Source organism: Capra hircus, chromosome 13 (genome assembly GCF_001704415.2).
Source record: "Capra hircus breed San Clemente chromosome 13, ASM170441v1, whole genome shotgun sequence".
Classification (NCBI taxonomy): domain Eukaryota; kingdom Metazoa; phylum Chordata; class Mammalia; order Artiodactyla; family Bovidae; genus Capra; species Capra hircus.
Window position 1 is genome coordinate 71,778,810 of NC_030820.1, and position 26,471 is coordinate 71,805,280.

At 54.1% G+C, this 26,471-nt stretch overlaps 1 protein-coding gene across 1 annotated transcript; it reads left to right on the forward strand.

The window, feature by feature from the left end:
• On the forward strand, window positions 1–26,224 carry MYBL2 (MYB proto-oncogene like 2). The gene is made up of 14 exons (XM_018057893.1): window positions 1–268; window positions 3,820–3,913; window positions 7,824–7,895; window positions 8,712–8,804; window positions 8,958–9,178; window positions 11,412–11,574; window positions 15,567–15,854; window positions 18,684–19,094; window positions 19,506–19,645; window positions 20,926–21,025; window positions 22,372–22,485; window positions 23,932–24,024; window positions 24,953–25,102; window positions 25,693–26,224. The coding sequence occupies exons 1-14, from the start codon at window positions 249–251 to the stop codon at window positions 25,819–25,821; spliced, it is 2,088 nt and encodes a 695-aa protein (XP_017913382.1). The 5' UTR covers window positions 1–248; the 3' UTR covers window positions 25,822–26,224.

The window sequence follows — 26,471 nt, forward strand, 5'->3', positions numbered from 1 at the left end:
AGCCCGCCCGCGCGCCTGGCCCGGGCGGCGCCGACGCGCTTGGCGGGAGATAGAAAAGTGTTTCTGCGAGCGCCGGCGGCGGCCGCAGTCCCCGTGAGCAGCGGCCGGACCTGTGGTCACGCTGACGCCTCGCCACGCGGTCCCGGGGCCCGGAGCGGCCGGAGCAGCTCGCACCCTGACCCCGGCCCGGCTCCCGCTCCGGGCTCGGCCGGCGGGCGGGCGAGCGCGGCGCGGCCCGGGCCGGGGGGATGTCGCGGCGGACGCGCGGGTGAGCGGAGCCGGCCGGCGGAGGGCCCTTCCCCCCTCCCCAGGCGCCATCCTCCTCAGCCCCGACCCCTGCCCGCACCGCCACCCTCGCCGGGGCTTTTCCGATCCCGGCCGGGCGCGGTTGGGGTCGGCGGAAAACTCAGGTGTCCCGCGTCGCCTGACGCGGGGAGGCGTCGAGGGTGCGCGCGAAGCCGGGGAGCTCTCGGGGGCTCCTCGCTCGGCACCCCCGGGCCTGCTGGGCCTCGGAGCTGGGGCGAGCGGGTCTCCTGGGACCCGGGCCAAGCCTTGTATGATGTCATTTTGTCTCCCGCCTAATTGCGGGGTGGGGGTGGGACGGTGGTGTCAGCTGGAAGGGCCTTTACCGGGGAGGGAGGCGACCCCTGGAGAAGAAAAATTATTTTCGAAGTCGCGGTGAGTGGGAGGCGAAAGCCTGGAAGACGCTTGTCTTTGGAGCCTTTTGGGGGGGTCTGGTTTTGCCGGTGGGCATTTCTTAACATTCGGGGAAGCGCGGAGCACTCCCGGCTCTCTCCCCTGACCTAGGAGGGTTGCTGAGGCCGGGAGGGACTTTTTGGTCCCTCATCACCTGGGCTCGGGGCCTTAGGTCGGTCTCGCTCCGGAGACCTTCTTCCTGTCCTACGTGCGGGGGTTGGGGCAGCTGGGGTTGAATGCAAGGGGAAGAGAGACTGATCTGTGCCAGCAACCCCTGGGGCGGAGGCAAGAACTGCAGTCTCCATTTTACTTATCCCCCAGAGTTTGAATGGCAGAGACAAGCCAGAAATCAGGTCTGTGGGTTCCATGTTCCTGTCTTACACCTGTTCCTTGAGTGTCTGAGTTCTAGGCTTTTCAACCAGTCTGGGAGTCACACTACAGAACCACAAGGGGTTCTGACCTGTTCCCTCCCAGGATTCATGTATCCATCCCAAATAGCCTGAAATATCCCGCTTCAGGTGATGTTTGCCTTCACAGGCTTCTCAGCAAGGAAACATCTGATCCCTGGGAAGTCATCAGGCACAGGGTGTGTCTTCCTCAGGCCATGGTTTCTCAGAGCAGCTCCAATTCCCAGGAGTTATTTTCTGGGCAGGCACTGGTCAGGCCCTGAATTTCTGGTTCAGGAAGTGTTCACTCCAGGCAACAAACCCAAAGCCCCTGAAAACCCCCAGGTCTTCTACCATCTTTGCCCTGGGGCTCAGTGGAAGAATCCCAGCTCCCAGGTGAGGGATGGGTTCTGCATCCTGGAACCCCACAGCATTCAGTTTGATTCTTGGCCACTTGCTGTAACTTTCCTGCACAGTGCCCTACTTCCTGCTCAGCTTCTGACTCACCCCAACTGGAGCAGAGCCCAGCACATGGAAGGGCATAGAAAGGGTGTGTGAGACCTCCACGTGGTTGCACTACTGACTTAGCCTCTGCTTTTCCTGCTGGGATTATCAGATGAGGACCTACAGGTGCAGGTTAACCCCTGCGAGCTTCGTGTGTGCGTGCTAAGTCGCTTCAGTTATGTCTGACTCTTTGCAACCTTATGGGCTGTAGCCTGCCAGATTCCTTTGTCCATGAGATTTTCCAGGCAGGAATACTGGAGAGGGTTGCCATGCCCTCCAGGGGCTCTGCCTGACCCAGGGATTGAACCTGTGTCTTTTAGTTTCCTGCATTGGCAGGCGGGTTCTTTACTGCTAGTGCCACCTGGGAGCTCAGTTTTCACATCTATTAAATGGGAATAATGAGAATGCATGTGAAATAGACAATCATTACTGTGATGGTGATATAAGTATATTAAACCTCACGGAATTGTCCCAGCCGTCTGAAGTACTGTCCGCATTAAATAGAGTATTGGAGCTCCAGAGGGTGTTCACAAAGAAATCACTTTGTCCTTGAAGGAACATTTGCTGAGCTTCTGTTAGAAGCTGGGTGTCAGAGAACCAAAGATATTTTCTGTTAGAACAGAGCCTGGGGTCAGTAGATGTTAAAGCCAGCTTCTTTCTGTTATTAGTATCTTGTAGAATCTCCTATTTTGAGATGGTGGAGTACTCCATGAATTGGGTTGGGAATGACGAGACAAGGTTGAATTCCAGCTCTTGTGACTGGTGTTGGTGGGTTTAGACAGCCCTTCCTTACCTCATTCTAAAAGTTAACTTATGTTAGCATTTCTGATCAACTAAGAGGCAGCAGCTTTGCATGTTTATCAGTCATTCATTCCTGTATCTGGCCATTTCCAGAGCAAACATTTCTTAAGGCATTTTGGTGCCATCCTCCAAAGGCAGATACGGAGGTGGAGGTGACCTCTGTCCCGGTTGTCAAGGAGATAGGCATTTGCAACCTAAGGGCCTATGTTATGAGACAGGAGGATTTCCAAGGCGCTCTGGGGAGTGTGGGAGTGACTAGGGAGATGCTGAGAAGGGAAAAGGAGGGTGGCTGCAGAAGGAAGTCCTCTTCCTTCTTTTGATACCTGACCTGTGCTTGGAGATTCATAGACTTTTCCTACGTAAAAATGCATGCCTGAGGAATGTCCCTGACAGGTCCACCTGAGTTGGGAGGGTGCTCCAGTGAGTCCCAGACATCCCTGGGGGTGGATAGCGTGATCTTCATTTTTGTAAACATTATACCACGTAAATAGGAAGATGTTGGAGTGACTTAGAAAATTACTTATTAGAAAATAAAAACATTCAGAATTCAAAGTTGCTTGTACTCTGATTTTTTGCTCCATAAATTAGGCCTGTGTGAAGGCAAGGATTGAGAAGGGGTATGCAAAAATGCACATAGATACTGAGGTAATATATTTTCTTTTTTAATATATATTTATTTGGCTATGCTGGGTCTTGGTTGTGGCATGCGGAATCTCTAGGAACTCTCACTTGGAGTATGTGAGATCTAGTTCCCTGACCAGGGCTCGAACCAGACTCACTGCATTGAGAACATGGAGCCTTAGCCACTGGACGACCAAGGCAGTCCCTGAGATAATGTATTTTAAATGGTTTTCTCAGATAACCAATATTTCTTAAAATCCTGGTGCATAATGATTACATACATCTTTGACTTTAATCCTTAAAATACCCATGCAAGTTACAGTTTTGTTACTGAAAAGGAAACATGAAGTGGGTGTCTGGTGTTGAATATCCTAATATTCTTGGTGAAATCTTTTTTCTTTTAGCTTTTGAAATCATAAGGGTGTTAGTGAAAAGACAAGAATAAAGAAAAAAATAGACCATAACTCTATTTCTTCTTTTAATATTTATTTTAGTTTATTTCCTTGGCTGTGGTTGGTCTTAGTTGCCACACATAGGATTTAGTTCCCTGACAAGGGATCGAACCTGGTCCACCTGCATTGGGAGCTCAGAATCTTAGACACTGGACCACCAGGGAAATCCCCATAACCCCATTTCATCAAAAACTTTTTAGAAAGGGGGAGGGTGGAAGCACCCACATTTGTGCCTACAGTAGAAGCCCACCTCCCTGAAACCTTTCCTTCGAGGTCACTGGCCTCTGTCCATACTCTGTCCATCAGGTGGCAGCCCTTAGAGACGCATATCCTTGACCTTTGGCTTTTTTCCCCTGCAGTGAGGAGCTGGATGAGCTGCACTACCAGGACACAGATTCAGATGTGCCAGAGCAGAGAGACAGCAAGTGCAAGGTCAAATGGACCCAGGAGGAGGTAAGTGACACTGAGGGGCAGTTGCAGGGGATGGAAGTGATGGAAGCTGTGGGGGCGGCGGCGGGGGTGGGGGCGGACGGAACTGAAACTGGGGTGTGTCTGCCCCAACCAGTATGATGAAGAGGAGGCGCTGTTGAAGGAGACCAGTGGGCCCTCTGTTTCTCTCTGATGCTTCTCAGCATTCCTGTACCCTGTCAGTATTGACTCTGGGAGGGATGTGTCTCTGAGGAGCAGCAGTTGCTGTCTCTGGGAAGCTGATGTGTTCTGTATCCTGAACTTTAATTGTGCTGCTTGTCCTGTAACTGCTGGGTGGTTTAGCTAAATCTGCCAACCCCTACTTTATTATCATTTTAAAAAATAATAATTGTATTGTGTCAGTAATACCAAGCTCTGAATTGATCTTCTTTTTATTCTTTAATCGTGTTTATGGAGTGTGTGTGTGTGTGTGTATATATATATATATATATATATGTAGTCAAATGCACCTTTTTAAAGTGGACAGTTCCATCACTTCTGATAAGTGTGTGTTACTTACATAAGTGCCATCTTGATTATCCCTGGAAATTCCCTTTGTGATTCATCTTTCCCAGCTCCGGGCAGTGGCCCATCCAGTCAGTGTCTCTGATCTTCTTGCCTGTTCTCAACTGTACTGTAAATGAATTCACAGAGCTATACTCTTTTTCTTTCTGGCTTCTTTTGTTCAGCGTAATGTTGCATGATTCAGTACTTTGTTCATTTTTTCTTGCTGAATAGTATTCCATTGTATGGATAGCCCATGGTATGTTTCACTTGTTGATGGGCATTTTGGCTGTTTACAGAATTTGCCTATTGAGGCTAGAGCTGCTATGAAAATTCTTGCCTGAGTATTTTTGAGGATTATGTTTTCATTTCTCTAGGCGGGATACTTAGGGATGTATCCCTAAGGGATAGGTATATGTTTAGTTTTATAGACTGTCAGGTCTTTTTGTAACTTGACTGTACCATGTTAAAACTCCTATTGGCCTTATCTTTTTACTCTGCCTCTGTTTTCCTAGATGTGTTTAGTTGTGAGTCTCTTCCCCCTCAACCTCCTCTTAACTTACTGTTTGAGTTGTGAAACACTCTTAAATCATAAAAGATTTTTCTTCACAGGAGTGCTAGGCCAGCCTTTTCTGTTCATCCCACTGTAGACCAGGGTCTATATCCTGCTCTTGTGGTCTTAGGAGATCAGACAAGGTGGGGTCCCTACCCCAGAGCATCTCTCTCTGCCTGGGATGGAGAAATAAGACCACACGCAAGGCCTGTGGATGTGCTGTGGCCATCACAGCACTGGCAGGACCGACGTTCTTTATGCCCACCGTGGTGTCTCCTGTCTTACACTAAGCCCCCTGGACCTAAGAGGTGCCTGTCATTGCCTTAAATGCCTTTAGAAGTTGAGTTTACTGTTGTCTGAGAGGTTAAGGAACGCTTCATGGGTGAGGATTTGGAAATTCAGTGATCAGGGAGGTATGCAAAATGGTGGGTAAGTCAGAACAGGAAAGGGGTTGTAGGTGGGAAAAGGCAAGTAGAGGGGCCCTGGTGTGGCTGGAGGGAAGGGTCCTTGAAGAGTTTTTGAAAAGGTTGATTTAGGGAAAGATGGAACAGAGTCCAAGGAGGAAGGCTGTGAAGCTTGGGCTCAGACACGGAGGCTTGCTCAGCTGGCAGGGAGAAGCCAGTGACGATTTTTAAAGCAGATGAATGATGTGACTGTAGCTTCAGGGAGCTGGTCTACTGGATGTGGGGTGGATAAGAGATCTGGGGCCGCCTGAGGCTGAGCAAGCAGGGAGGGGCGCTGCGTTGTTCAGACAGAAGATGGCTGTGGCGGGATAAGGGCAGTGCAGGTAAGAGTTGACAGGTGGAGGGGCCCACGGGGCCCAGGAGGAATTGGAGAGGGGGGAGTTGTCCACCCCCATTGTCAGGGAGGATGGTGGTGCTAGAGATGGACCCAGGGGACATGGGCAGAAGTCAAGGGTTGGCCTGACCAGGTGGGATGGGCAGCAAGGGAGGGTATGGTGTCCGGAGCTGACTGTGTGGATGTGGGCTGGCCCCACAACAGGATTTATGGGGACTTTGTCCAGCTGGTGCTGGGCTGTGGCCAAGCTGCAGTTGAGGGTCTGGATGTCTGTGGTGGCCTTTTTTTTCTCCTTCCCGGGAGAGAGAGTGTGTGAAAAAACACCTAATGTTAAACCATTGTAACTGTTCTCAAGTGTATGTTGAGTACATGAAGCGTATTCTCACTGTGCAGCAGATCTTTGGAACTGTCATCTTGCAAAAAAAGCTGAATCATTAAACACTAATTTTCCCCATCCCCTCCCCCTAGCCCTTGGCAACCACCTTGTTTTGCTTTCTGTTTTTGATTTCTTTTTTTATTTGGCTGCCCTCGTCTTCGTTGTAGCACATGGGATCATTTTTTCGGTGCCACATGCAGGATCATTAGTTGCAGCATTTGGAATCTAGTTTCCTGATCAGGGATTGAACCCAGGCCCCCTGCATTGGGAGCACAGTCTTAGCCGCTGGACCACCAGAGAAGTCCCTGGTTTTTATTTTTGACTACTTTAGATTCTTCATATGAGTGGACATAGGCTGTCTCTGTCCTTTTGTGTCTGGCTTATTTTGCTTAGCATAATGTCCTCAAGGTTCATCCAGGTTGTAGCTTGTAACAGAATTTCCTTGTTTTGAGGCTGAATAATATTCCACTGTATGGATAATACTACATTTTATTTATATATATAAAGTTAAAAAAAAATAAGTTTGGGGGATTCCCTGGCCATCTAGTGGTTAGGACCTCAAGCTTTCACTGTGAGGAGCTCAGTTCAATCCCTGATGGGGGAACTGAGAACCTACAAGTTGCAGGGGGTAAAAATGGTCAGTTTGCTGGAGGAATACTTTACACACAAACAGCTACGACTGTTGAAGTACAATCCAGTGAGTTTCAGTGGATGTGCTGCCGTGAAACTCACAGCAACATCACCTTGCTGGGTGTTCCCATCACCCCAGGCATCTCTTGCTCCCTGCTGTTCATTTCTTCCACCCACCAACCAGCCCTGACCATGGACACCGCTGACTATCTTTTTGTCCCTATAGCTTTGTTTACCTTTTCTAGAAGTTCCTCTGCACAGAATTAAGCAGTGTGTACTCTTCTTATGTCTGACTTCTTTCTCTCATCCTAATGATACTGTGATTTTAATGTTGTTGCATGAATCAATAGCTTATATTCAGGAGAACGAGTTTATGTTCAGGAGAGTGTTCTAACAGATATGTTTTTCCATTCCAAGTGCCCACGTTTCCCTGTCTCTAGGGCTGGGTCACTGTCGTCTCTGGCCTGGATGCCTGTAATGGCCTTCTATCCTCCATTCTGCCCTCCTGCAGCCCTTTCTCCTGCAGCTGCCAAAGTGAAGTTCACAACAAGCACGTTGGACTGTGACCACCTGTCAGTGGTGATGCTTCAGTGCATCGGTGGCCTTGCGTGACGCAGAGGCCTGAGTCAACCCTGCGTGTGCTCTGGTCCCCGCCACCCCTGCCCCCACCCCCAAATCCTCTTGCCTCCCTGTCTCCTGCTTCCTGCAGCCTAGCCTCACTAGAGTTCCTTGGAGCCTGTCCCTTGAATTCCCCATAGGCCTCATTGTCCATCTCTCCATCCCTGCAGCACAAAGTGGCCCTCCTTTTGTTTGCAGGAGCCTTTGATTAGCGTCTGCTTCCCTCTAGACTTTAAGTCCCCAAAGTTGAGCAGCTCTGGTGCTGGCGTGCCTGGTGCATAGTTAGATGATCGCTTCGTGACGTGAATGGATGAATGAGGCTGTTCTCTGTGTTGGAGGGAGGGTGGGTCTCAGTCCAGAGCAGCCGCTTTCTGCATGCGTGTGAGCTGAGCCCTCTGTCTTCCTGGCTTTGGCAGGACGAGCAGCTGAAGGCCCTGGTGAAGCAGTTTGGACAGCAAGACTGGAAGTTCCTGGCCAGCCACTTTCCCGTGAGTGCAGCCCCTCTGCTGCCCGCTCCCCCGGACAGGGAGCCTGGGAGAGACTTGGTGTCAGGGAGAAGAAAGAATTCCTTACCAGGCGCCCCCCGAGCTCTCCCAACAAAACAACCTTCCAGCCTCCTGAGGCCCTTTCTACCCAAACTGGAATCAGGGGCACCCTGATGTAAGCGTCCCCACGTGGCAGCCTCTGGGTGCCTGGGGGCCTTAGGCTCCATGATCATGCATCATATCAGTGGCATATTTGCATTTCTTCCTGCAAGTCACTGACGAGTGGCTGCTCGGTTTCTCAACCGTGAAACTGAACCTGAGAGGAAACGATGCTTGAGCAGGCTTCATGGTGAGGCCCCCGCAGAGCTGACCGGAGCCACCATGTCCAGCATCTAGAGCCTCCTGGTGATGTGGCTCCCCCTAGGATCCCCCACCCCCGGCTCTGCAGCTGGCCGACAGGGAGGGGATGTGGCAGGAGCTGCTGTTGGCTTTCCTGGCTCATCAGGCAGCTCGGGGACCAGATCACCAGACCCTTTGGCCCCATTCCTCATTCCCTGTCCTCTACAGGGTCTGAAACCTTCAGAGAAATAGCCCCTCTCGGAAGCAAGCGAGAATCCCTGATATAGCCCGCAGGCTGGCACAGGGCAGTTGTGGGCAGTGGCTCTGCACAGGGTTCTGAGTTTGCCTGCTTCCATCCAGGCCCACTTGTAGCAAAGGGAACCACAGTGTCCTGGCCCGTGGGTGTGTAGTGTGTGGGGGTTCTGGGAACGAGGTAGGGCCACAGGCCAGGAGTTCTCAAGGATGCCTGTCTTCTTTCAGAACCGCACTGACCAGCAGTGCCAGTATCGGTGGCTGAGGGTCTTGAATCCAGACCTCGTCAAAGGGCCATGGACCAAAGAGGAGGACCAGAAGGTAACGCCTGGGCCTGAGCCTGCTGCACCGTGGCATTCACGCACCCCGGGGGAGGGGGTCAGGAGACTGAGGATGACATCCCACTGGTGGGTGCTAGGGTGGGAAACGAGGGGCTGGGGGGTCCCGCTGGCCTCACAGCGTCTTTCCCCCAAGGTCATCGAGCTGGTCAAGAAGTATGGCACGAAGCAGTGGACGCTGATTGCCAAGCACCTGAAGGGCCGGCTGGGCAAGCAGTGCCGTGAGCGCTGGCACAACCACCTCAACCCCGAGGTGAAGAAGTCCTGCTGGACGGAGGAGGAGGACCGCATCATCTGCGAGGCCCACAAGGTGCTGGGCAACCGCTGGGCCGAGATCGCCAAGATGCTGCCAGGGAGGTGAGCCGCCCGCTGGGGCCAGGGCCGGTCAGGGCATCCCCTGGCCTTTGTGGGGATGTTCAAGGCCTAGTCCAATTTCTCTGGCGTTGTTCACTCTTCCCAGAAGGAGAGGCCTTCAGATTCTTGCCTCGGGCAGTGCAGGGACCTGGCTGCTGGGAGACTGGAGCGGGGTGGGGCGGGCCTGGGGGCCTCCTGTTCACGGTGCAGGTTCTCATCTGGGCCCACTTTTGGCTTCGTGCCCTGGCCATGGTTGCATGCGTGCTAAGTCACTGAAGTCATGTCCTGACTATTTACGAGCCCGTGGACTGTAGCCCACCACACTTCTCTGTCCATGGAATTCTCTAGGCAAGAGTACTGGCGTGGGTTGCCGTGCCCTCCTCCAGGGGATCTTCCCGACCCAGGGATCAAACCCATGTCTCTTGGATCCTCCTGCACTGGCAGACAAGTTCCTCACCACTGTGACACCTGAGAAGCCACGTGGCTTGGGTTGCCTGGTCTTTTTTTTTTTTTTTTAATAAAAGAGAGTAAGTCTCATTCCTCCTGGTCTGGATGTCCAAAGCACTGCTCTGTTTTCACTCTACTCCTCACTGGGCCTGGCCGCTCCAAGCGCTGGGTCTCTCGAGGTTCTGCAGGGAGAACTGGAACAACTTGGGACTTGGGCTGCGGTCTTGCCAGATCGTCCAGGGTCAACCCCAGTCTCCTGAGTTGCTTCACACAGTTGCTTCTGGAAACCGTAAAAATCTCTTATTCACCACTACCATCTATCCTGCTCTCTTGCCTGTGTACTTTGGTGTGTGTCTGTGTGTCTGTGTCTGTGTGTGTGTCTGTGTGTGCGTTGACCACTCCGTATAGTACACGAGATCATCGTAGTTCCCTGAGCAGGGATTAAACCCGTGCGCCCTGCCTCAGGAATGCTGCATCCTAATCACTGGCCCTGTCCATGGGCATTTCTACTTTGCTTTATTTCTAATCTTTTCTTCACGATGGCATTGTGGTGCCAGGGTAAATGGCATGGAGGGAAAGGAGATAGAATACCAGATGGCCTGTTTTCCCTGGAGTCTGAAATCATCTGTTTCCAAACTCAGACCTAAGTGTGTTAATCCTTTTGGTGCTTCCACTAACCCTTGGATGGAGACTCTTCCCTGTGTGGCCAGCCTGACCTGGCTGATGCCACAGCCTCACCTTGATCCACAGTCACCCTCGCTCACCTGTCGGGCTTTGCACTATGCTCTCCTCCCACCCACAGACATGGAGCCTGGACGCCCCCTGCCTGGTGCCCACTGTGTAGCCAGCTCGCTCTCACCCTTTGGTTTTTGGTGGGGAATGTTGTTTCCTCGGGGAAGGTTGGTCTGTCCTTCCCGCCTGTGGTGAGTCCCTGGCCACCTCCCCGTAGTGCCCAGACCCTCCTCTGAGACTGGTGGCCTATTCAAGCTGTTATTCTGGTGGAAAAGCACTCAGCTCAGAGCCCCAAAGAAGGCACTGTCTCTGTGTGCCCACAGTTGTGCGCTGCTGCGACCCGTGTGCGCTGGGGCTGCTCACGCCGCCGCCGATGCGTGCTTCCACAGCCCGTGCTTCCCTGTGCCTTGTGCCGCGCCTCTCTGCTGCGCGGTCCTGCTCTGCTGCGCACCCGTCGGCCTCTCTCCGTCCACACTTCCTGCGCTCCTGTACCACTGTGCTACCCTCCCTGCTTTCACGTGTCACTGCTCTGACTTAAGCAACTATACGTGTTTGCGCTTTAATCTTTAACAAGTGATGGAGGAGGAAGTGATCTGATTTCCCAGATTAAAAAGCCAAGGCTCAGAGTAGTCAGCAGGGGACCCTGTGTTTTCTTGCTCTGTCCTCTCTGGTCATTTTCTATCTATGGGAGGTGATCAGGGCTCATGTTTGAGATCCCTGAGCCTCAGGACATGGGCCAACAGCCAGCAGCTTGCTTCCAGTTTCTATAGATGCCCAGGGAGCCGGGAAGGGTCTGAGAGTTGCCAGAACACTTCAGTGTTAGGATTTTTACCCTGTCGGCTGAATAAGATGTTTGCTTACTTCGCAGAGGTGTGTGGAAATACTCCGTAAATCATGCCAGGCTGCAGGCATGTCAGACTTCATCTTAGAGCCCTTAGAGGTCCTCAGGTTGAACCCTCCTTGACAGAAGCCAGAGCTCAGCTCAGAGAGGCTAATTATGCACCCGGTGGGGGGTGGGCCACCGAGCTGGGGTCAAAGGTCCCATTGGCCCCTGCAGGACAGACAATGCTGTGAAGAATCACTGGAACTCCACTATCAAGAGGAAGGTGGACACGGGAGGCTTCCTGAGTGAGTCCAGAGACAGCAAGCCCCCCATGTACTTGCTGCTGGAGCTGGAGGACAAGGACGGCCGCCAGAGTGCCCCCTCCTCGGAAGGCCAGGTGAGCAGCTGGAGCTCGGGAGGGCTTGGCCACTGCGCTTGGGTGGGTCGGGATTTCACGTGTATCCGATGCCATCCCATCAACACCTGCTCCTCCCTTTTCACCCGTTCCCTCGGCTGTTCTTTGATCCTGCAGGAGGGTCTGTGTGGCCACCTGTCTCTCACAAGGGCCTTTCCCCATAACACTTGTGTCCACGCTTGGCACTCACCTCCTCACAGAAGCAGGATGCAGAAGCCAGTGTCAGGGAAGGGGAGGCGGGGAGGCCTTCAGCCTCCCTGTCGTCATCAACGGCTTCCTTCCCACCTGTTGCTCTCTCCAGCTTTTTCATAGTAAAACATACGTGTACTTTAAAATCAGATGTGTCAAGGTGCAATCACAGTAAGATTCGTCTTTTCCTGTGGAGATCAGGACCGAGACAGTCATGTTGCCGCCACCACAGTCAGGATGCAGAATGTCCCCATCACCCCCCAGGGTCTTGTGCCCCTTTCAGCCCAGAATTTCCCATCCTTAGTCCCTGGCACCCTTCACCAGTTTTTTTAATCTCTGTAATTTTCGAAAAGTCATAAATGAAATCATATGGTGTCACTTTTATAGTTGTTAACATCTCACATCTCTTGTGGCTCAGCTGGTAAAGAATCCGCCTGCAGTGCGGGAGACCCGGGTTGGATCCCTGGGTTAGGAAGATCCCCTGGAGAAAGGCTACCCACTCCAGTGTTCTGGCCTGGAGAATTCCATGGACTGTGTAATCCATGGGGTCACAAAGAGTTGGACACGACTGAGCGACTTTCACTTTGACATCCTACACCCTAGGGCACACTTTTTTTTTTTAATTGAAGTTTCAGTTCAGTCGCTCAGTCATGTCCAACTCTTTGCGACCCCATGGACTGCAAGCACGCCAGGCCTTCCTGTCCACTCCCGGAGTTTGCTCAAGCTCATATCCATCGAGTCAGTGATGCCATCCAACCGTCTCATCCTCTGTTGCCCCCTTCTCCTGCCTTGGTAGTAAATGTTGGCACATGCATTAAACAGTATATCCATTCTCTCTGGAAGTTGGGATTTACAGGCTCAGCCTTGCGCCTTACAGGCTTGTTTCTAACCCTACAATGATCATTGTATTATTTTTGAAGCACGGAGAAAGTTTATAATTGCAAGCATTGACCAGTGAGGTAAATCCCATACACACAGAAAAGGTGAGTGTTTTCTGGCAGGCAATCTAGCAAAACGCATTCACGTTTCTAAAGAATGTGTCTATCTACCTCAAAGAACTTAAGAAAGAAGTGAGCAAATGAGCAGTGATTTAGTTACAAGGACAGTCAGTAAAGTTCTGTTTCTAGCAACAAAAAGTCGGATGTTAACCTTAGTTACATAAATTACCAGTATAATAGAATCATTAAAATGACAGTGGAGAGGAATGGGTGAGGCTGGACCTGTGAGGTCCAGATCCAGGTCTAGGCACTCCCTTGGGCCAGCAGGGCCAGCCCCCTAGACACAAAACATCAGGGGGTGTTTTGTGTAAGATTAGAACTTCAGTTCAGTCGCTCAGTCCTGTCCACAACCCCACGGACTGCAGCACACCAGGCTTCCCTGTCCATCACCAGCTCTTGGAGCTTATTCAAACTCATGTCCATTGAGTCAGTGATGCCATCCAACCATCTTATCCTCTGTCGTCCCCTTCTCCTTCCGCCTCAATCTTTCCTAGCATCAGGGTCTTTTCAAGAATCAGCTCTTCGCATCAGGTGGCCAAAGTATTGGAGTTTCAGCTTCAGCATCAGTCCTTCCATTGACTATTCAGGACTGATTTCCCTTAAGATGGACTGGTTGGATCTTCTTGCAGTCTTACAAATGGGCTTCCCTGATGGCTCAGTGGATAAAGAATCTACCTGCAATACAGGAGACATAGTAAATGTAGGTTTGATCCCTGGGTCAGAAAGTACCCCTGGAGGAGGAAATGGCAACCCACTCCAGTATTCTTGCCTGGGAAATCCCATGAACAGAGGAGCCTGGTGGACTCCAGTCCATGGGGTCACAAGAGTCTGACATAACTTAGCGACTAAACCACCCGTTTTACAAACGTCATTTTCTCCTCTTCCCCTGTCATTATGTGTGTACAGACCTTCGCCTCATCCTTGAATCGGTCATGCCGTCTGTTGTCTCTTGTCTTGATGAGCGTCTCGTCACCATGTATGCTGCAGTGGACATCACTGTTCACATCGCTTGTACGTGTGCCTTTTCATGTGGGGGAATGCTTAGTCGAACAGTGTAGACATTTGAAATTTTCCTAAAGTGAGAAGTGAAAGTCACTCAACTGTGTCCGACTCTTTGCGACCCCGTGGACTCTACAGTCCATGGACTTCTCCAGGCCAGAATACTGCAGTGGGTAGCCTTTCCCTTCTCCAGGGGTGGAACTCAAGTCTGCTGCATTGCAGCGGATCCTTTCCCAGCTGAGCCCCAGGGAAGCACTTTCATAAGGCATCGCCAGACTCCCACTCAAAGGGCAGTGCCGCCCTGCTGTAGCAGAAAGCGGAGCTGCCTGTGTTCCCGCACTGGGTCACAGTTGGCTCCGACTTTACAGAATGTCTCTGCCAGTTTTACGAGCAGCTGTGCAGTGCCATTGCTTCACTTACATTGCTTTTACTAGTGAGGTTGGCCGTTTTCTCTTTTTTTAATGAATGCTTTATTTTATTTATTCTACTTTAGCCACACTGTGCAGCCTGCAAGATCTTAGTTCCCCAGCCAGGGACTGAGCTTCTGCCCCTGCATTGGGAGTGCAGTCTTAGCCACTGGGAGCCTCACGTGTGCTGGGTTCAAGGCTCCTCGGGCAGTCAGGTCAACGTGTCAGAGCTTGTTTCCAGATTCTTCCAGGGGAGCTATTGCCACAAACGATCTTCCTCTATTTCTTTTTTCTTTTCCTGTCACAAAATTAGTATCCACTCCTTTTTCAAACCTTCATTTTTAAATAATACTAAACATACAAAAAAGTTGCAAGAAGAGTACTCTCCTATACCCTTTACTGGGTTCATTAATTTTTAATACTGGTCAGATTTGCTTTATGTTTCTCTATGTACATAGAAATTTTTTAACCTGAGCTATGTGAGATACACTGGTTCCATACATTGTGCCTTTTATCCCCTAATACTTGAGTTGTATTTCCTAAGAATAAGGACATTCACCAGTGTACCTTGAGTACACACTTGGAATTTAACTACTTTAGGAATTTTAACTGATCTTCCATCCAGTTTCCATTTTTTTCCTGCCCATGGTCCAGTCCAGGGTTAGACACTGGTTTGTTGTCCTGTCTCTTTCATCCGCTTTAGCCTTTCATGGTACTGATATTTTGAAGTATAAGGTTAGGCTTTGTTGTTGTTGAGCTGCTAGGTTGTGTCTGAATCTACGACCCCATGGACTGTAGCACACCAGGCTTCCCTGCCCTTCACTATCCCAGGATTTGCTCAAGTTCATGTCCGTTGAGTCGGTGATGCCATCCAACCGTCTCATCCTCTGCCACCCCCTTCTCTCCTTCCCTCAGTCTTCCCCACCATCAATGAATTGTCTCTTCGCATCAGGCGGGCAAAGTGTTGGAGCTTCAGCTTCTCTATCAGTCAGTCCTTCCAGTGAAAATTCAGGGTTGCTTTCCTTTAGGATTGACTAGTTTGATCTCCTTGCTGTCCAGAGGACTCCCAAGAGTCTCTAACTTCACAGTTCAAAAGCATCAATTCTTCAGCACTCAACCTTCTTTATGGTCCAACTCTCACATCCATACCTGACTACTGGAAAAACTATAGTTTTTGACTAGACGAACCTTTGTCGGAAAAGTGATGTCTCTGCTTAGGTATGTTATAGACCGTGTTTCAATTTGGGTTCACCTGAGTTTCCTTATCAAGTGCTAGGGTTGATAGACTTCTGATAAGGTTCAGATGGTGCATTTTTGCTGAAACACGGCACAGTTTGTATCTCATAATGACAAACTCAAACTGCATGCCCTGTGTCCCCAGGGAAGTGTCATGACCAGCTGGCCTCCGGCATTCCCTGCCCTGAAGGAAGAGGAGAGCAGCGAGGAGGAGGTCACAGCGGCCGCCCCCGCCCAGGAGCAGGAGCCTGTCCCCGCGGAGCTGGACGAAGTGCGGACCCCAGAGCCCCTGGAGGACTTCCCCAAGCGTGAAGACCAGGAAGGCTCCTCGCCGGAGACCAGCCTGCCCTACAAGTGGGTGGTGGAGGCTGCCAACCTCCTCATCCCTGCTGTGGAGTCCGGCCTCTCGGAAGCCCTGGACTTGATCGAGTCGGTAATGTTGGTTGAGGGACTTCCCGGTGGGCCCTGAGCACCCCTGTCAGGGAGCACTCGTCCCCCTAGACAGACGTCCTTCCGTCTGCTCATCGTCTTGCTGACACGGCTGAGCCGAAACTGAGCCCCCGGCCAGGGCCTGGCAACCCCAAGAGAGTGGCTGTGCCGTCCCTGTCTTCAGGGAGCTCCTGACTCACTCGTAAAGCCCGGGGTGGTGGGGCATGCTCCCCAGGGGAAGTGGGGGACAGAGTCCTCGGGGGATGGGGAGGGTGTGGTGTCCATAGCAACACCAGTGCACTGGCGTTTGTGGTAGCTCCGACGGTCGGGTTTCCTGGAGAGGACCCCGGGAATGGCAGGGGTCTGGGGCTGCGACGGTGAGCGCGTCCCAGTTTCTCAGGGAGAGCCACGCTGGCTGTGGGCTGTGCCCCTTGGGGAGGGGCTCTGGTGGGGGCTGCACTTGTTGGTGTGACTTCACAGCTCCATCCACCAGGCCTGAAGTGTGGAGTGGGTTTCAGGAGGTGGTGGGCAAGAGGCTGGTGACTAGGGGGGCAGAGGCATTCAGTGGGCAGCGCCCACACAAGCCTTCCCACTTAGGCTTCCTCTTGTTAGCTGAGAATAATGATGCTGTTCATTGAACTTCTGCTAAATGTCAGGCTGTGGGCGTAACATGTAGTCCACATGGTATCTTGGGAGGGGTGTCTTTTCTGTGTTTTTGTAGATGAGGCTCAGAGAGATCAGATGGTGTACCCAAGGTCACACAGCAAGTAAGGGGCTGAGGTCTTAACCATCATGCCCAGTGTCCTGCCCAGTGAGGGCTTAGACTGTGAAGTCGGTCTCAGGGGGCTGCCTGCTCAGACCCTCTGGCTCTGGGTTTCCCCTCTTGCCACAGTGGCAGGAACTCTGGTGTCTCCTTCACCAGAATGGATCTCACAGTTAGCTGTGTGTGTCGGTCTGTTCAGCAGACTACCCGAGGGCCGGCTGAGGTGAGCGCTGCCCGCCCTGCTGGAGCCTCACCGGGTTGCCTGGGGCCATCCTCAGACTCCTCTCAGGCACCTGTCACGTCCCAGTCCTGGGGCTCCTTCTGTGATGACGGTTTCTAACCCCGGAGTGCCTGCCGCGCGCCAGGCTCGCTACTTGCTGCCTCTCCGTATGCTCTCAGTCCTTTAACAGCCTGTGAAGGGGGTTGGGTGGTGGACTCAGCTCAAGCTCAGACAGGTTAGGAGGCTTATCCAGAGTCACAACAGCTGGTGAGTGCTGAGCTCGGGCTGACTCCACGATGACCTTCAGCGACTGGTGGCGGGGGAGGTCACAGTAGCTGTAGAAACACTGCCATCGTCCCCTGGGCCAGTCCTTGGGGCATGTACTTGGGCCTGTTAGATGCTGTGAATTCCAGGGGCCCCTGCAAGGTTGGCGTTCCATGCTGGAAGGTGGTCCTGGAGTCAGCACTTCCCTGAGCTGCCCTCCACCCTCAGGAATGAACTTCCCAGGCTCTTGCGAGCCCCAGGGACCAGAAATCACCACTGGGGTTCCTGCCCATTCAGAGCCAGATGCCCAGGGACCAAAGTGGAGACTTTTGTCTCCAGAAGCCCTAGGGCTAGGTTGTCATTAACTGGACAAAGGCAGAAAGGACCCAAGCGTTCCTCTCAGAATTACTCTTAGGAACTTAGTGACCTTGGGAGGATCATACTCTCTCTGACTTGGCTGCCTTGGGTTGCGAGGGAGAGGGTAATACTCCCTCAGCAGGGTGGGTAGAGGGTGGATACAATTTAGTTGAAGCACCCAGTGAGGTGCCGTGATGTACAGGCTCATGGAGCCCAGGGCCACCTCCTGTCTGGGAACGTGGCTGGCAAATGAAGACCCTTCATCCTGCTCATGGCCTAGGGCCCAGGTCTTCACTTCCAGGTGTCTGTCAAGAAATAAAGAAGGTTTATGTCCAAGATGTTCATAAAGAACATCTGTTCTTAATCTTTAAGAATTAGGAGGAACCCAAATGTCCAACAGAAGGGGACTGAGTAATGTATATTCAAATGATAGAACATTTTTCAGCTGTAAGAATTATTATAAAAGTTAATGTTTTTGCTATAACAACAACTAAAGTCTACTGATGGTAAACATTAAACTTTGGTAATAGAATGAGGTGCCTGCATTATTCCAGCTCTACAGAAATTTTAAATGGAAAAAGAAGTGAAATAGAAATGATTTGTATTAAAGTTAGGAATGTTGAAAATACTAAATATTTAGGGACACAGGTAAGTGTTAATTGATAAAGAAATGCATAAAGATGGTCAATACTTAATTTCGGCAGTGGTTTCCTGCATGCAGGCAGAGGTTTGCCAGGTAGACCTGGAGCTTTAGTGATAAGGTTTTATTTCTTAGGCTTCTTGATGGGCATATGAATTTTCTTTGTATTTTTCTCAGTGTTTTTTGTGTATCTTAAAAATGCATAGCACATTTTTTTTTTTTTAATAACAGCAAGCAGACATGTGCATGATAGGATTTCAGTTATGTTTATAAATACAGATACACAGACATAGAAGAATCGTTGAGGAAAGGCAAGGAAGAGTTAAGGGTGATTGTTCCTGGGCTGTGGAATCAGGGTTTTTTGTTGTTGTTGGTTGTGCCGCGTGGCATGCGGGATCTTGGTTACTGACCAGGGATTGAACCCATGCCCCCTGCAGTGGAAGCGTGGAGTTTTAACCACGGGCCGCCAGGGAGGTCCCTGTGGGATCATCCTTGACGCTCTGATATTTTCCAGTAGCACATGAGCCCTGTGGTTTATCGACCGCTGGGAAAGCCAGTTACTCCTAATCCCGCCCCCGTCTCCGGGCAGGACCCTGATGCGTGGTGTGACCTGAGTAAGTTTGACCTCCCCGAGGAGCCGTCAGCTGAGGGCAGCCTCGTGGGCAGCCCAGGGCAGTCCCAAGCCTGGCAGCAGCAGCCCGCGCCGCCCCGGCCGGCTGCTGCTGCCGCGCCCAGCGTGACCGAGTACCGCCTGGACGGCCACACCATCTCCGACCTGAGCCGCAGCAGCCGGGGCGAGCTGATCCCCATCTCCCCCAGCACTGACGTGGGGGGCTTGGGTGTGGGCACACCGCCCTCCGTGCTCAAGCGGCAGAAGAAGAGGCGCGTCGCCCTGTCCCCCGTCACGGAGAATAGTGCCAGCCTGTCCTTCCTGGACTCCTGCAACAGCCTCACCCCGAAGAGCACACCCGTCAAGACCCTGCCCTTCTCTCCCTCCCAGGTGCGTGCACCCCACCCCGACTGCTCACTGGGAGTGGGCAACGGTCCCCCGCTGTCCAGTACAGGCCATTTTCTGGGTGTCTGCTGTGTGCAAGTCCCTGTGCCCAGTGCTGGGGACGTGGGACCCCAAACCAGGTCTGGCCCTGCCCTCGTGAAGCTTAGGAAGACCATTTCAGAGCTACATTTTTTTTTTCCTTCTGAAAAGAAGCTGCTCTCAGACAGACAGCCTGCTTTGCCTTAAGTTCACGGCCAGCAGCACATGGGGGTGGGAGATGGACTCCCGTCAGGCTGGCAAAGGGAGGATTGGGTGACGCCAAGCCAAGGGTCCACATGGACCTGCATATCTGTCCTGGCCTTTGCTCTCCGGCCCTGAGCTCATCGCCTTGTCTGGTTTCCTTTGTCGTCCTGGCAGTTTTTGAACTTCTGGAATAAACAGGATGCACTGGAACTGGAGAGCCCTTCGCTGACGTCCACCCCCGTGTGCAGCCAAAAGGTGGTGGTCACCACGCCGCTGCACCGGGACAAGACGCCCCTGCACCAAAAGCACGCTGCGTGAGTGCCAGGCCTGCCCTTGCTCCCCCAGCAGAGACCGGCTCTCTGGGCGAGGGACGCCTTGGGAAAACACCTGGGACTCTTGTTTCATGAAGGCAGCCTCCTCCTGGTCATCACACCTCCTTCATCAGTGTAGTCTGGTGCTTCACTTTTGTTCTAATTCTTTTTTTTTTCTTCTTGTTTTGTTCTTTTGACCACATGGCTTGCGGGAACATAGTCCCCAACCAGGGATTGAACCTGTGCCCTCTGCAAAGTGCAGAGTCCTAACCACTGGACCACCAGGGAATTCCTCTTTTTCCTTTTTTTAATTTGATGGTTTTCTAAATTCAGATATTAGAAATGTGGAGAGTCCACCTTGCCACGAAAAATGTAATGTGTGCGTCATTTCTGTAAGTTCCGAGTGCAGATCCACTGTGCTTGAGCAGCTCTACGGGAAGGACACAAGGCCCCCCAGTTCTCTCCATTTTCTGGTGCTCAGGAGGGGCGGCTGTGTTCCACCTTCAGGCCTGTACAGGTGGCTTACCTGCTTCTGTGGAGGTGCTTTCACAATAAGTTTTCTTCCTTGTATCATCATGACCCTTGAATTCCAGGTAGAGTTGCTTAACTGCTCTTCGGCTCGTTACATTTGCTGGGTGGGGGAGAAGCATTGCTATTTATATTTCAGGAGTCAAGCTGGAGATCAGGGATCCGCTCAGGAATTTTAGTTCTCATAATGATAGGTGATTTCAGATAAGCTGTATGGATCCCTTGGTCAGAAATCTGTCTTTCAACAAGTGATCTAAAATTTAACATAGACAGGTTTCTTGAGAAACGATTCCCCTGTCAAGTCACTAAGCTCTTAAACAGACAGCTGGCACCACAAAAGGAGTAGCTGCTGCTTCTCGGGAGAGACGGGGAGGGGTGTAGTCTTCCTCGGTCTTCCTCGCCTGCCTCTCCTGCTGGGGTTGCAGTCTGGCCACAGGCCACCTTGTTTTATGGAAAATCCTAGTGACGGCAACATCTTCAGCCATTCTTCCATCCATTCGGGTCTCCTGGACTCCCTCAGGCTCTTCCTATTCTTTGCTGTTTTTGAGGACGGCCCTTCCTCTCTGCCCCCGGTACTCCCCTTGCAGATGGGGAGGTGGGTGGGTGGGCGAGCAGATGGGATGGGAAGAGACCACGTCTGGGGGCTGCCTTTCTGCCGCTGAGGCCAAAGGTCAGTTGGGGGTGTGGGAGTCAGGAGCAGCCCACGGCAGAGCCCCCCAGTGCCATCGCCCAGCCTCCTTCTCCGTGCCTGGCAGGTTTGTAACCCCAGATCAGAAGTACTCCATGGACAACACTCCCCACACGCCGACCCCGTTCAAGAATGCCCTTGAGAAGTACGGACCACTAAAGCCCCTGGTAGGTGGTGTGGCCGGGTCGGTCCTCCAGCCGTTTATGATCACTCGCCCTGTCCTGAGATCCCATTAGCATCTCCCGACTGCCTTGAGAAGTTGCGATTCCCTAGTTTGATAAACATGGCCCCCTGTTAAAATGAGTTACCAGCTCTCCAGATGTCTCCAGGGCAACCACCATGCAGGCGGTCCTGGCTGGTGCTAGAGCTACGGCGGCATCCCAGTGGACCTGGGGGTGGTGGAGGCCGACATCCAAAGTGACCGAATACTCAGCTCGTGGCTGTGCCAGGCAGAACATGGGCAGGCTTTGGGATGGAGAAGGACGTACGTGGGTGCTGCAAGCTGGTTGAGGAAAGTGGTGAATTGCTTGTCAAACCCAAGGCTGTTGACCAGCTGCCTGTCAGTGGGCTGTAAGCAGCTGGGCAGTGTGGAGACATCTTCTGGGTTGCTTTCCCCACAGTGTGAGGATGGCCCTTCTCCCCCAGCTCCTAGTTCATGAGATGGTCTTGCTTTACCCCAGGGCAGAGAGGGCTGGCACCCCGGGTTTTCTGAAGCAGGTCATTTCTGAGAACCCAGCCGCAGGTGGGAGAAAGGCGGGTCACGGAGAAGAATCCCTGCAGTGAGCTCCCCTCCCAGCTCACCACGTGGGGCGCAGGTAGGGCTTGGAGCTGGCGGAGTTGCCCCGGGCCAGGCACAGTCAGTCCAGCCCTTTCCTGACTTGGACTCAGCTCCCAGATACTGAAATGTCTGTGTGCTCTCGGGACACATCCAAGAGGGCAAGTCCGACATTGGCAGCGATAATTCAAGTACACGGGGGCTTTTAGAGTGACTTCTCCGGTTTCACTGTGCCCTACATCCCCTGGCCTCTGCCGCCTGAGCGCCCAGGCCCAAGAAAGGGATGTGGAACCAACACCTCTGTTAGCGTGGGGCCGAGGTGGGGAAGAGTTGGGCTCTGAGTGCGTCCGGGTCCTCTGTTGGTGTGGGGCCGAGGCGGGGAGGAGCTGGGCTCTGAGTGTGTCCAGGCTCTGAGCTCACAGCTATGTGGCCCTGGGCTGTGCTCTCAGCCTCCGTCTGTACCCAGCGGAGGATGCCAGCTGGTTCCTTGGCCTGGGTGAGGGCGGCTGTGATGAACTGGAGTGCTCCCAGCCCTCAGGGAGCTAAGGCCAGTGTCCCAGGCAGGATGGTTAATGGCCATGGACACTGTGAGGCCAGCGTCCCGGCTCCAGGCCGCCTCCGGCATCACCCAGGGCAGCGGAGGTGCGGCCGGGTCTGCCCTGCCGCCCCGACGAGCAGGCTCGGCACGAGTCCTCTGGCCTGGGCGCAGAGCCTCACCCTGGCCATCCCCGCCCATAGCCCCAGACCCCCCACCTGGAGGAGGACTTGAAGGAGGTGCTACGCTCCGAGGCCGGCATTGAGCTCATCATCGAGGACGAAGTGAGGCCCGAGAAGCAGAAGAGGAAGGCCGGGGTGAGCGGCTGGCTGGGCGGGGGGCAGCTGGGGAATGCACCGGGCGTGGCCGGGCAGGGGAACAGGCACCAGGAGCAGGGGTCCAGGGGCCGGCCGGGGAACAGGCACCAGGGGCAGGGGATCGGGGGCTGGCCGGGGAACAGGCACCAGGGGCACGGGGACGGGAGCCGACCGGGGAACAGGCACCAGGGGCAGGGGGACAGGGGGCAGCTGGGGAACAGGTACCAGGGGCAGGGGGACGGGGGCGGCCGGGGAACAGGCAACAGAGCAGGGGGCGGCTGGGGAACAGGCACAGGGGCGGAGGGCGGCCGTCCATTCCTACAGCCTGGGGGTCCATGAAACTGGCCGGCGCAGCTGCCTGCCACCCTTCCTTCTCCCCTTGAGCTGGTGCCTCAGTTATTCCGCGTTGTTTGGACCCTCTTGAAGTGGACTCTGGGCCAGGCGGGGTGGGTAGAGTGGTGATTAAGACCCAGAGGGGGGTCGTTTCTGGAGTTCAGCGGGCAGAAATGGCAAACACCCCCAGTGACTCAGTACAGGCAGCATTCGGGGACACAAAAGGCCCAAAGAGGATTTCAGGGGCATCCTTCAGACGAGCCGCCAGCCGGCTGTCGGCGCAGTGTGAGGAGGTGGGGCCAGCCGGTTCAGGTGAGGTGGGAGCGGGTGGGGACACTGCTCCGGATGCTGGGTTGCAGAGGCCGGGCCAAGCTGGACAGACCTGTCCCGCCCCCGGCCCACGTGGTTTCCTGACTGCAGGTGGCTCTGTGTCTCCTGTTTTGAAGCCCCTTTGTTCCCAGGGCTCTCCTCTAGGGAGAAGGGAAGGTGGGAGTGGGCCAGAGTGGTGGTGGGTGGCCAGGCGGGGAGGGGACCCTTCAGCTGGGCCCCCTGGTGTGTGGGCAGCTGTGTCTGCAGGTGGTTCCCAGCAGGGGTAGCAGCTGTTGGGGGTACAGGGCTGAGTTCGGGGACAGCTGTCAGTCTCAGAGGCCCTCCCTGGGGTCAGAGCTGCCCCTGATCTGCTTATAGGAGGCGCGGGGCTTGGGGGCTGGGCATTCCCATAACAGCCTGTGTCCCACAGGGTTATGTGTCTCTGTGTAGTGCCCCGGCTGGTGGGTGTTCTAGTGGTCACTTGGCTGTGTGGATGTTGAGTGTGGTAGAGACTTGGGCTGTGCTTGGTCCCCTTGGGGATGAGGTTGGGTGGAGGTGGCCGTGGTGTTCTCCATACCCGGTGAGCACCTGGCAGGACAGTCTGCCCTGTGGACAGAGTCTACGATGGGGCCAGTGTCCTGGGCCCCCACGGCTCCCCCAGAAGATCCTCTCCAGCCGGGCCTGCTCCAGGGCCCTCCCTGCACCAGGATCTGGTTTCTGGACCAGGGCAGCCGGGACCAGTGTCATCAGGCACTGAGAGTGACGGGAATTCAGGCGTGTGCCCTAACCACCACCTCTCCCCAGATGCGGCGAAGCCCCATTAAGAAAGTCCGCAAGTCCCTGGCTCTCGACATCGTGGATGAGGACGTGAAGCTGATGATGTCCACGTTGCCCAAGGTTGGTCAGGGGTCTGGGAGAGAAGCCGTCCTGTGAGGCCACTCCCTACTCCCCACCCAGCTGCAGGAGGCTGAGAGTATGGAGTCTCCTTGGGGGGCCTGGGCCTCTGGAGCCCTTCAGCCTGGAGAGCCCTGGGGGTGGAGTCGGCGGGGCTTCCCTGTGCCGGGCTCAGCGGGGAGGAAGGGGGCAGGTGGCACTGGGCATTCCCCACTGGTCGACCCAGGCGGCCTTGCTCTGGTCCTTACAGAAGGCTCGGTCGGCAAGCGCTGATGGCGAGCACTTGTTGGGCGCGTGTGTTTTCTGAGTCCCCAGCGCCTTCCCTTGTGTATTGCCCTGCTAGGGAAGATCCTGAGACGATCAGTGAGGTGCCTTAGGGCCTTGCCAGGTGATCAAGGCACCTCTCCCCTGGCATGGATGCCGCCCTATTCCCAGGCCAACCTCCAGAGGGGGCTTCCACAGAGCTTGGGCCCCAGAAACCATGCCGGGCAGTCGATCCCTTGCAGCAGGCAGTGAGGTGAGCTTGTATTTCACTGGTGGCCGGCAGCAGACAGTGAGGGCTGTGGAAAGGCCCACGAGACAGATGACTGCCTGGCAGCTCCTACAGGTCCGCCTGCCACTCAAACTCCTGGCAGAGAAAGCTCTGTCTAATGAGGCATCCACGCCAGGCGGAAACTTGCTGCACTCCAGACAGACCCTTGGGGAGTGAAATAACTAGTGGAAAGAAAAAAAGTCAGGTCAGGTGGTTAAATGCAGAGGAGGTGGAGTGGAGGGCCTGGTCTCTGGCGTCTCTTCAGCTGCCTGTGCCTCAGGTTCTTGCCTGCAACAAGGACGCTGAGCCCAGCAGGCTGTTTCAAGGGTAAAGGCCTGTCTGGGAGGCTGCCCAGGCTTGTGGCAAAACGCTGAGCCTCTGACTTGGTTTTGCTTTCAGCCGACCAGCATCCTCGCAGCGGGCTCCTCGGGCCTCACCCCATCGGGCAGCAGAGAGGACAGCAGCCTGTTGAACGAGGGCTTCCTGCAGGCCAAGCCTGAGAAGCCGGCAGCCCCGAAGCCCCGGGGCCACTTTGCAACCCCTGCCCCCGTGAGTGCTGCCCCTCGGGGCCTCACTCTGCGCCCTCCACACCCCAGGGCCTTGCACCGGCTTTGCCTCTGCCTGATGCCCTCCAGTGGCTCTGCTGACTGGTGAACGTGGGCTTCACATCTCTGTCCAGATGCCACTCCCGCAGGGGACCTGGGTACCAGAAATCCCCCTCCGCAAAGCTGCTCCTTCACGATGTGGTCTCACTCATAATTAAGACATATCTCTGTGACTTTGTCCTTGAAGGCAGGGATCCCCTGCCTGTTTCCCCAGCCATCTGCAGTTGTCAACCCCTCTCTGCTGCTCTCCAGCCTGCAGAGTTTTTTTCCTCCCGTGGGGGCTGTCCACATGGTGGGCACGGGGGAGGGTGGGGGCTCATGTTCTGGTCCAGCCTCCTTGCTCTATCCCTGAGGATGCCCAGAGATGGCACTAACTCCCTAGGTCCACCAGGAAGGTGCAGTGAGCGCAGATTGCGACTTCTAGAGGGAGGGAGTGTAACAGAAAATGTCCCCACCCCTCCCCAACCAGGGTCTCCAGGCTTCCCTAGGAGCCCTGGCTGCTGCCTGGATGGTAACCCCCTTTCCTCCTCCCAGATGACCAGCGCCTGGAAGACGGTAGCCTGCGGGGGCACCAGGGACCAGCTGTTCATGCAGGAGAAAGCCCGGCAGCTCCTGGGTCGCCTGAAGCCCAGCCACACGTCTCGGACCCTCATCTTGTCTTAGGGGCTTGGCAGTCACGAGCCCGTTCTCATGTTTACAGGGGGCTGGGGGCCAATTCTGGGGTGTGAGTGGGAATCACACTCAGACCACCTGCAGGGAGCCTGCTGCCACCAGCCCCTCCCAGACTGCTCAGGTGGGGACAGGCAGGCCCACCTGCCGTCCTGTCTCCAAGCCCGGCTGCAGCTGCGGGCAGTTCCTGGTGCTAACAGAACAAAGTCCCACCTCTGAGCTGGCCTGGCCCTCCCCGAGTGCCACAGGGAGCCCCTCAGCTTCTCCCGAGCCCTGGCCAGGCCTGGCCTCATCTCAGACCCCTGTTTAGGACAGGGGACCTACCTAGCCAGCGTGCTCCTTCCTTCAACTTGTTGGTGCATTTTCTTGAAAGAATAAAAGTTGTCTTTCTCCTGGGCTCTCTGGTCTCCACCTTCCTCCTGGATCCTGCCTGTGGTTCCCTGGTGACTGCCCTTAGGGCCCTGAGGGATGGGGGGACCTGACCCTCATCCTCAGAGTGCCACCTTGTCTGCACAGCCCAGGCCTGGTGCTCTGGACCCTATTGCTCCCAGGAAGCCAAGGTGCCAAGAGGCAGTTTTCTCTGCACTCCTGCCTGGAAAATCCCATGGATGGATGAGCCTGGTAGGCTGCAGTCCATGGGGTCG